This window comes from Prunus mume, linkage group LG8 (assembly GCF_029339155.1).
Source record: "Prunus mume cultivar Tortuosa linkage group LG8, ASM2933915v1, whole genome shotgun sequence".
Classification (NCBI taxonomy): domain Eukaryota; kingdom Viridiplantae; phylum Streptophyta; class Magnoliopsida; order Rosales; family Rosaceae; genus Prunus; species Prunus mume.
In genome coordinates this window covers 14,482,045-14,493,343 of record NC_142705.1, presented here as the reverse complement: position 1 = coordinate 14,493,343, position 11,299 = coordinate 14,482,045, and the positions used below count along the sequence as shown (strand labels likewise).

Here is an 11,299-nt window from a genome sequence, read left to right as displayed (position 1 = left end):
TGAGTATGGTTTTGGTTTGTTTATAAACAAATTAATGTTATAAAACTTTAGTTTTTATTACTTTTTTGTTAACCTTAAAACATTCAAAAAATAAAAATAAAAATCAGAAGACAAAAAACTTGGCGCTATGTGAGAAGAACACCCATTACGAAACCTTAATGATGTACCAATCTTCCGAAGCTACATGTTGTTTCTTCAATTTATTATTAATTTTATATGCTATAACTTCCTATAGTCATAATAAATACATAGCAATCCATACAAACATTGAGTGAATTATTATTGAAGTATTATTCCCATTTTATTGGCCCATTATATGAATTAACTGATTATTTATTAATTTAATAATATATTTAGAAATTAGTAAAGAAAGCATCTTTCAAATTAAATAAATAAATAAAAGGGGTAAAGAAAGCATCATTGACGAAAGTGAAAGTGAAAGAAGAAGCATCATAGAAGCTACGATTTGGTTCTCATTCTTCCTATAGTGGGCTTTCTTTTGTCAAAACAAAGCTACCTCGCGTATGATGAATCCTTGCAAAATAGGCCGCCGATTACAGAGACTGGGAGAGAGAGAGAGTGTGTGATGGAGAAGAGAGAGGGAGAAGGAGAAGGTGAACAAGAGCAGGTAGTGAATCCATGGACGGTGTCGGCCAAAGGTGGCGGGAAAATCGACTACGATAAGCTTATTGACCAGTTCGGCTGTCAGAGGATCGACCAGTCGCTCGTCGACCGTATCCACCGCCTCACCTCACGTACTCCCCACGTGTTCCTCCGCCGCGGCGTCTTCTTCGCCCACAGGCCTCTCTCTCGTTGTCTTTTGTTTTCAATCAATTATAAATTTGACATTTTTAAACCCAAAAAAAAAAAAAGTGGAGTTGATAGTGGACTGTATGCGAGTGCAGGGATTTGAATGAAATTCTTGATGCTCATGAGAGAGGAGAGAAGTTCTATTTGTACACAGGAAGAGGACCTTCCTCTGAGGCATTGCATTTGGGTCATCTTATCCCCTTCATGTTCACTAAGTAAGTCCTACCTTGCTTTCTGCTTATCTTTTTTTGGCTAGGGTTTAACAGACAGATGATGAGACTGCTATGTACAAACTCATATATGTATATATGTATATATATGCACAGATAGCTTCAGTTGAGGAATCCCTCAAATAAGCTTATTTGAAGGACATACTTGTAGGGCTCATTGCGCATAGTATTTCACTAATCCAAACCGTCTATTATGTAGATATTCATTCAAAAATCATCCCATACAAAAAATCACTTGAATCTGATATCATTTGACCATTCATTACATTATTGAAATTTAAATACTTTCTTTAAGCACCGTAGTCATTATTTTTGCTGATCTCAATTAGATGCCTTAATGATTTTCACTTTGCATGATTTGTGAAGAGTTATCACTGGAATGCTTTTTTGCAGATATTTGCAAGAGGCCTTCAAGGTTCCTCTTGTTATTCAACTTACTGATGATGAGAAATGCATGTGGAAAGATCTGACCGTGGAAGAGAGCCAGAGACTCGCAAGGGAGAATGCCAAGGACATTATTGCTTGTGGTTTTGACGTAACAAGAACCTTCATTTTCTCTGATTTTGATTATGTTGGTGGGTAAGTAACACATATGTATGTTTAACTCCATTACTAATTTAATACTTCTGCATGTTGACATGTTGTTCAGTTTGTGTTTCAATTTTTTTATCAATGGCCTAGAGTGTGCTATGCAAGTCTTTATTTACTTTTCTGCCCAAGTCGAAGGGGTTTGAGATTTCGGGATTCTATGCAAGCTTTTTTTTTTTTTTAAAGTAGGAAAAGCTTGTTGGCTTTAAAATCCTTAGTTTCTTAATGAATTTATGTCAAAGGCCCTTGTGAATTTAAAGTTAATGTTGGATGTTCCACCAAGTGATCACCTTAGATGCAAACTGCTTGACAAGCTTCGATGGGGAACCTTCTGTTTTCAAACCTTGACAGGGGCGTGATTCTATCATTCATGAACACTGTGTGGGTTGTAACACTTGCTGACTGATTTTATGTTTAATTTCTATGCAGTGCCTTCTACAAGAACATGGTGAAGGTTGGAAAGTGTGTCACATATAATAAGGTGATTTACAATCTTTTCCCTACGGAGCATTATTTTTATAGATATATTTTGTGTACGTACTTATTCGACTTTTTTTAATCGTCTATCCAGGCTGTTGGAATTTTTGGTTTCACCGGTGAAGATCATATTGGAAAAATTAGTTTTCCACCTGTGCAGGTATTTTCCTTGGCTATGCTGATTATGATAGTGAATCGTGTAATTTTTGTTAGTTGTTTCTGATTAGTTTCACAAAAAATAGAGAAGCTAATATCTGTTCTATTTTTATACTTTCATGAAACATCACCCTCTTGTAAGTCATAAATGCTTATTCTTTCCTTTAAGCTCTTATGGTCGACTTAACTGGTAAAGAAAACAAAGCATTGCTTAGTCCAGTCCAAGCTGCATCAAGAATATTTTTCTTATGAAACCTCCAGTTCTGTTTCTTTGATGAGACTGTGTAACATAGCATATGGACGTGAAGTATTCTGAAAACTTATTAAGGAGATCCAATGTGGTTATGTGTTAATGCAGGCAGTTCCATCATTTCCAAGTTCCTTTCCACATCTTTTCGGTGGCCAAGACAATCTTCGTTGCTTAATTCCTTGCGCGATTGACCAGGTATAAATGATAGGAATAATTCTCAGAGCATGAAATGTTTTAGTAACTTTGTGTGCTTATTTGTTTTAGTGAATGCTGTTTTTCTTACTTTCTTTTATTTACTAATACCATGTTATATTTGTCTGCGATTTGTCCAGGATCCTTATTTTAGAATGACACGAGATGTGGCTCCACGGATTGGATATCAGAAACCCGCATTGATTGAGTCTTCTTTCTTCCCTGCCATGCAGGTGCTTTATGGTTTTGGCACCAGAATACGTGTGTGCTACTTAAAGTGGTTCCTAAGTTTTTAAAACGGGATAAAAAAGATACAATATTTAAATTAGCCAGCTGAATTTAGTTGATGATTTTTATGTAGAATCTGACTTTCTGTATTTGTTTAGCTGTTTATTTTTCTGATTTTTTTTTTGTTTTATTTGACCAATGAATATTCAGCTTTCAAAAGAAGTAATTGCCGGTGAAACTGGTCGTGCAAAAATTGGATGATGTGGTATGCATGTGATTGCTGATATATTTCCTGGAATGTGGATACTTGCAGGGAGAGACCGGTAAAATGTCGGCCAGTGATCCAAATTCTGCCATTTATGTAACTGATTCTGCCAAGGAAATTAAGAACAAGGTTTGCGTTTGCTGTTGCTGTTGCTGTGGGTTTATTTGTACAACCTTTCTATTTACTAAGAGTCTTGCACAATCATTATCGATGTTCTCTTATTCTAGGGCCAAAGTCTTTAATTGATGCAAGGTTTCAAATTGTAACCTTTTAAACTCTCAGTGAAAAACATGCTTCTCTATTTCATCAAATAGCTTTCTTCAAATTTTTGTACCTGAAATCACACAGTCCAAATGGTTCAAAAATTCTTGAGGATTAACAAAATAAAGAATTTGTGCGCATGTGCAGATAAACAGGTATGCATTTTCTGGTGGACAAGATTCAATAGAGAAACATAGAGAACTTGGAGCAAATCTCGAGGTATTTGAATTGTCTCACATGTTAGTAATAGAAATTTGTCCTCTCCAATTGGTTTGAGAGTGTTATTGTTGCTGGATCTACTACCTTCCCTTCTCATTATAGATTGTCCAAGCAAGAAAAACAATTCTGCTTATCTGTCTGCACTTACATGCCAATTTGATTCATGTCTTATAAGATTTGTCTGTCTGTACTTGGTGCCTTTTAACTTATTGAGGAATGATTTTATCTTCTGGACATTATTCAGGTAGATATACCATTCAAATATCTCAGTTTTTTCCTGGATGATGACGACAAACTCGAAGAGATAAGGAAGGTGAGAGTGGTATCCTAATGAACTTGTTTTTTTTTATCAATAAATTTTTTATTAGTACAAATGATGCCTTCTTGTTTTGCTAATTCACTTCGGGTACTATTAGGAGTATGGTGCAGGACGCATGCTAACAGGTGAAGTTAAGCAACTACTTATTCAGGTTTTGACTGAACTAGTTGAAAGACATCGTAGGGCTAGAGCTGCTGTGACTGATGAGGTAAGATTCTGGGGCTAAGGATTGATTGTTCTATAGATTGTTATTTGTCACTCTGCTGATTCTGGCCGCCCATATAGATTTTGAAAGATGCTTGTTGGCACATGGCATTGAAAGCAAACATTTTGAATTATATGAAATCTCAGTTATGACTTGGAAGGATTATTGATGAATGTTTTTGCATATTTTTCAGATGGTGGATGCATTTATGGCAGTGAGGCCCCTACCCAATATGTTCAACTGAAGTTTGGTTTTGTATGATATGGTGCCCTAAAGTGATGGCTGTATTTTCACATCTATTGTAAGGTTAACTTAATGTAAGGGATGAAACAGTTGTCAGCGAAGATATAATTGTTAATTTATGCATTTTGAGTTTTTCTTTTGGCTTCCCTTGACAATTTTGTTAAAGGATTTTTATTGTTTTTATCAAGCTCAAGTTTAGATTAAGAATAGCTTCTCTAGGTGTTCTTAACTAACAACTATCCTATGGAGATTCAAGCAAATTGACAAAGGTAAATTGTGCATTGCATCACATTGATTTCATAAAATGATGACTAGTCATCTGTTTCTCGTATGACTAGTCATCCTTGCTCTGTAGGATTTCCAGTTGGATAACCAACCTTTTTGTCATATTCTCCTTTCTCTCTTTGCTGCCTTGTACGATTCTAACCTAGGAATTTTGGGTAAAAACGCATGCATTCCTCATTTGGCAGCCATCTCTTTTGTGTGGAAGTTTTGGAAAGTTTGGCTTGCCATCTTTCTCTTCTTCTTCCTCAAGAGAGAACCATCTTATTTTCATCTATGAGTTTTTCCTAATTGATTCCTTTTTGAAATACGAATCTGCATCTAGCTACTTAAAACACTCTCTCATTTATATCTAGGTCAGATTCAAGACTGATTTCTTCAAGAGTATGGTTTCTTGAAGAAATTGGTCTTTCTCCTTTGAATCCAAATTTTGGTTTCTGTCTGAGTTAGAGTTTGCAAGCTGGTGTCATGGGATGAATGAGCTGGAGAATGAGCTATCATTGCCATGAAGAACTTTGCTTCAAGCTTTGCTAAGTTGGAGAAGAAGATTGCAAAAATGAGGTATAGTTCATCTTCCTAAATAGATCTAGGTTTTTCTTGAGCTTGCTTGTGTTCCTTTGTAAGAATCTTTTTCTACTTAGTGGATTGCCTGGTCGGTTTATGACCCTGAGTTTTCCCCAATGGTGGGTTTCTGGGTGAACAATTTCTGATTGCATCTCTGTAATTTTTATGGGTTTGTGTTCTTGGTGGTTGACTAGTCATCATATGAATTCTGAGTTTGTGTTCTTGGCGGTTGACTAGTCATCGTATGAATTCTAGGTTTGTGTCCTTGTGGTTGACTAGTCATCATTATCTGTTGTTTGGTGTTTACTTGATTATGATGATTTCACACACTTTCACCATAGTTGTTGATAGCACAAGGGATGCCTAGATTGATGGGTCCTTCTGAGTGCCTAGGTTGTCATTAGTAATCTTCTAGGGTTGCAGGTACATTGCGGCATGCTCTGTGTGTATTCTTGATTGTGGTTGTTCATGACTAGCAAGGTCTAAAGTGTGTGAAGATTATTGCGTTTTGTTTAAGTGTCATAAAATTTACCCCTCGTCACCTAAGTACCAATTACAATAATTGTTAATGTTACCATATCCATCAACTCTCAACTGGAGCAGAATTTTCAATTGCAGAATTGCAGAATCCCTTCAAAACACTGCAATTGATCATCTCCTAAATTACTAGTATCATTCTTTATATATATATAAAATAAAACACAATGAATTTTGCATTTAAGGGTTTCAGTGATGAATTTTGCATTTTGAGATTTCATGATTGAATTATAGCATTTTAAGGTTTCGCTGATAAATTTTCGCATTTGGGGTTTGTGAATGAATTTTTGTATTTTAGGGTTTCAAAAATTATTTTTTCGCATTTTAGTGTTTCATTGATAAATTTTTGCATTTTGGGTTTCATGAATGAATAAAAACAACCACTTTCATAACTTAAGTGCAATAGCAATAACAATAACATAAACGGAACACACAATATAAATGAAAACACACTACATAAATTTAAACAAGTGGCTCATTGCCCTTCTCCTTGCCATTTCCAAAGGTGGTTGATCAAATCATTCTTTAAAGTGTGATGCACCTGCAAAGATAAATGAATTTTTTGTACCTATTGTGTAAGAAAATAGGTTTGTTACTTTGTAATAGAATTTTTTTTTATACACTTTTTATATATTAAAAACATATTTACAAAATAACATACCTATTTTTCATTATTTCTATATTACATTGAATATAAACAAATGAATATCATCAAAACGTTTTTTTTTAGCCAGCATGACCCAAATGGTTAAACCCATAATCAAAACCTATAATAAAGCAATTAAATATGCAAATGAACCCCATTATAAAGGGTCCATTTTTGCTCACCACTTTAACCTTAGGTGTACCCTCACCACTCCTCCCAAAAGTTGACATATGTCTATGGGTTTAACTACAGTTAATTCTTTATTTTTTTAGTACTCTGTATTACTTGATTATTTGTTATACTTTGGTGATTGCTCTATATTATTTAGTTTTTTGAGTATCAAACCAAAAACAACAATACAGAGTACTAAAAAAAAAAAGGCAGCATAGATGTTACCTATCTTTCACTTGATGGAGGAGCCTGCAATTGAAGAGCAATGTAACTCTGGGAGCTGTTAAGTCTTCAATTCGGATAAAAGTATTTGGGCGTGGATAAAAGGAGTTGGGTTCAATTCGTATTGAAGCCTGTGAATTGAGATTCTGATTAAAGCACGGGACATAAAGCCAATAGGTAATTAATTTAGAAAAGTGGAAAAAAAAAAAAAAAGCAGATAGAAGTTAACAAATTTGAGGTCGAAAAGTGGATAACAAATTTTATGGTGTTATTTATATTAAAGTAGCATAGATGTTAACAGCTTTTACCTCTCTGTGATCATGTTGAATTCGTATTAAAGCACGGGACATAAAGCCAATGGGTAATTAATTTAGAAAAGTGGAAAGTTTGCTAAGTTAGAATAAGGGTAAATTAGGACAAATCTTATTAAAGTATTGTTTCTCTCTCATAATAATGTCATCAAATAAATAAAAACTAAAATATTAACTATAGTTAAATCTATGGACATGTGTCAACTTTTGGGAGGGGTGGTAAGGGTATACCTAGGTTTAAAGTTGTGAGCAAAAATGCACCCCATTATAAATGGACAATTAATGATGATTGATTTTAAGATCAAAATTTTGGAGAGAATCACCACAATAAATTGGGGAACCAAAAGGCAGGCCCATACCCGAAAAGCTACTTGTTACAATCCTCAAATAGAACATCTATGAGAAAATTTAGGGGCTCTTGGAACCAAAAGATAGAACTCCCCATAAAAAGAGCAAAATGTGCAATGCTCATTTTAATTCCATTAGAATTGGTACAATGAATGAAGAATGATTTTCAACTCGAAACCGAAAACAAATATAAATGAGCATTAAGATTCATATTACCTATACACTAATGGACTCAGTTGACAAAAATATATATATAAGGGAAAAAAAACGATGTTCTTTATATATGGTCCTTTACCCTAATTCCCAATTACTGCTCTGAAGAGATTTTTGCATATATAAATATAAACAAGATCGCCTCACTAAAATATATGCGTGATCCATATTCTTCAACATAGCTAGAGAGATAAAACCATGAAGAGCCTCCACGTCTGTTCCATGCTTCTGTTGGTTCTCTTCTTCTGTACTGTAGGTAAATAATGCTTCTTCATGCTATATGCATGTACATGGAAATGCTGCTTCTTTTTTTTGGTCGAAACATGGAAATGTTTGCTTGTCAGTGTCTCGCAATATAAAATATTTACATTGCTAGATTATGAATCTAGATCATCGATTAACTAGATTAATTGTAGACAAAATGTGTTGTGTGGTCGAGGTTCATATATTAAACGAACTTGTTGCTGCTAAAGAGACATAATATTTGTCAAAGAAGAAAATGTGTACAAGAATTAATCTCATTTTTCATAGAATTTTGTCAAATGAAATATTTCTTAGGAACCTTTACATTGTATAATACTGTTTTTGTTGCTATAAGATATGACTCAAACCATAAAATGTGTTGAATGAGTACTGCAGGAGATGAGGCTGTGGCGAAATATACAGGTCATGCTTGCGGGAGGGTAGAGGATATGCCCAATTGCGTTGAGAAAAATTGCGATGACTTGTGCTTGGAAAAATATGCCAGAAGTGTTGGAACAACAGCTCAAGGGTATTGCAAAGGGGATTTATGTATGTGTGTTTTCCCTTGTAAGAAGAAATTTGGTGCTCATCAAGTTACGAGGGATTAAGCTGGTAGCTCAAGTTGTTAAGAACATTTATTCTTATACCTAAAAGTTATGTATTCGATTTCTTTCCTCTAATATCTTATATTGAAGAAAAGTGAAAAATAATATAATGGAGCATTACTTAGCAGAATTTATCCCTCTTCATTGGCTCTATTATACATTAACAACAAAAAAAGGAGCTAACACTTGCACCTTTTTGCTTTTTAATACTTTTGTAATTACCATTAAAATGAAGTGTAAGTGGACAAAAGAGAAGTGAGAAAATTAAAAAGGTGTGTAAAAATTAGCACCCTAAAAAACAAAAGAAAGTAGAGCATTAACTATGCATATATCCAAGATGGCCTATCTGTTAAAAAAAATAAAAATAAATGATGGCCTGTATCTGGAAAATGTGCAATCTTATAAGCTTTGTTATAATTTCTTAAAACGTAATTTAAAACTCTAGACAATAACTTACAAGTTTAAAACTCTAGACAATAACTTACCATTAATACAATGTTTAAGTAAAACCTAATTTTAAATTTGAGATAAAATGTATCCATGTAGGTTGATTTATTTACAAATCATGCCACTGGATCTTTATTTGGTTGCTAATCGTTTACCAATCACCTAATTAAGGCAAATGAATAATACCTCACTGCACATTTATGTTTCCATTCCCATATATAATAGCCAAAAATCAAATTACTTCAGATATTCCCCTCCTAACCTTCTATAGGTTAAATAAATGAATTTTATTATACATCCACCACGACCAAGCACCACCACAATAACCATATCGCAATCACTGCCCTCATAACTTATTCTTTATTTTTCTTTCTTAATAATTTGTTATTTATTTAATTTCTAGCAATAATAATATTATAATTCATGTACAGAAACACCAGTATCATTATCTTATATATGCCCTATTGGTCCTTTTTTTCATCTTTCGTTCCTTTTTGCCAACCACTGGGTCACTCTGCTATGAGGAACGAAGAGGAATTTGGTGAATCAACACCAATGCCCTGATTGGATGGTGTCTCCTGGCTCGCAGAGAGGACTCCTTCAATTTTCGAACAAAATTGAAAGTTGAATCAGTTTGCCAAAGCGCAAGGGCCCGATCAAGGCCCTATCTATCAACTTCTTTTAATACTAATTCTCGTCGTTGCGTAGGCGTGCCACTATTGAGTATATAACCAACCCAATAGATCTGGTGTGGATATGAATGATCAATGCTGTGGAGCTTGCGCCTCCTTTCTGGACCTTACCAAGCCATTGTGCTAGATGGGGGATACTGGCCTAGATAGATTCTTTTCTACTCCTCAATGAAGAGGACTTCAATATTCTCTCCTTCATGAGTATCACCTTGACAAGTATGAGCAGTACCTGAATAGGCAACAGAGCAAGACCAAGTTTATGGTTAGTAGAAACCCTTACCTGGGTTTTATTAACCTGCCTCAATATTTTCTCGTTTTCAACTAGACCAATAGTCAACTAGGGTCCGTTGGTGCAATTTCGGGCCCAAGTTAACTTCTTGTTCCTTTCTTTTATTATTCCTTTGGGTCCCTATTCCCTTTTGGGCATGAAAGCTAGTTTTTCTGGACTATTCGAGGGGTAAAAGGGCGGGAATCCAATTTTATGTATTAGAATGGTCCATAATTCGGTCTTCAGATAATCAAATGAATTTTATTTATATAGGTTCTTTTGCAACTTATGTTTACTTTGAACCTTAAACTAAATAATAGAAGATTCCTTAATTAATCCATTAATTATCCGTGAATCCGAATTACAAAATAAAGGAAAAGATACTGGAGATTTCTCAATCCAGCTCAAACGATTACATGCATTGAAACCAAAAAGATGTCTTAAAAGAAAAATTATACCATGGAGATGGTAGAGCTATGAGAGATAAGCGCATGAGTTGTCAACTGGTTATCTAAAAAAGAAGTAGGCAACTTGTTATCTTTAAAGCTTTTCAATTGTTTTTTGAGACTTTGCGTCTGGTTTTGGAGAGAGAATCCCCTTCTTCTGAGGTAGACCTTCATTATTTATAGAGGTGGAGGAACTTGTAATGATAGAAAATTGTGACAAGACCTTTGGCTTATGGTTCAAGGTCAGCTGCTAGTTTGCTGATCTTAACCAATTCATAGAGGGAATGATGAAGGACTTCTGGCAAGAACCGTCGGTTTCCTTTGTGGAGCTTTTTGATTTGATTTCTTTGTACTTGAAAACCTGGCTGGCAACTTTGATCTTTTCTGGTTTTGAGGGCTTCAGTACGACTTGTTTTCTTGCTGGAAGAGAAGGAGGTCAAGTCGTCATTAAATGTGATAACCCCCTTCGACCTCCCACGTGGGCTTAGGAAACACACTTACCAATTTCTTAAACTTGTGGCGCAAGACAAAGGCCTGATTCTTATGACTTGGGAATTTTTTTGATTATTATGAGAGGCCCAATTGGGAGAGGGATGATCTTAAGAAAAGACAAACGCTGGTGGGTCTGGTTTTATCTTTTTTAAAACTTGAGACCATTTTTGGTCCGTTTACCAAAATCGGGTACAAACATGCCCTTCATGTACATATGATCCTCTAATATCCAAGCCCAGTATCGTTATTTTATGTAGCGTCTTAAGTTTTAGTCCAGACAATAAAGTCCTTAAAAACTATTCCAATAAAATGAATGGCTGATATTAGTCCTTGAATGGATAGACGGTTGAGATTGAACAATCGTGTCAA

At 34.8% G+C, this 11,299-nt stretch overlaps 1 protein-coding gene across 1 annotated transcript; it reads left to right on the top strand.

The window, feature by feature from the left end:
* Positions 1 to 499: 499 nt before the first annotated feature.
* Positions 500 to 4,577, top strand: LOC103342401 (tryptophan--tRNA ligase, cytoplasmic). Its single transcript, XM_008246022.3, has 12 exons — positions 500 to 801; positions 906 to 1,025; positions 1,434 to 1,619; positions 2,058 to 2,109; positions 2,200 to 2,265; positions 2,620 to 2,706; positions 2,844 to 2,936; positions 3,245 to 3,325; positions 3,605 to 3,676; positions 3,921 to 3,989; positions 4,093 to 4,203; positions 4,394 to 4,577. Exons 1-12 carry the CDS (start codon positions 587 to 589, stop codon positions 4,442 to 4,444), a joined length of 1,203 nt encoding a protein of 400 aa, XP_008244244.2. The 5' UTR covers positions 500 to 586; the 3' UTR covers positions 4,445 to 4,577.
* The last annotated feature ends 6,722 nt before the right edge of the window (positions 4,578 to 11,299 follow it).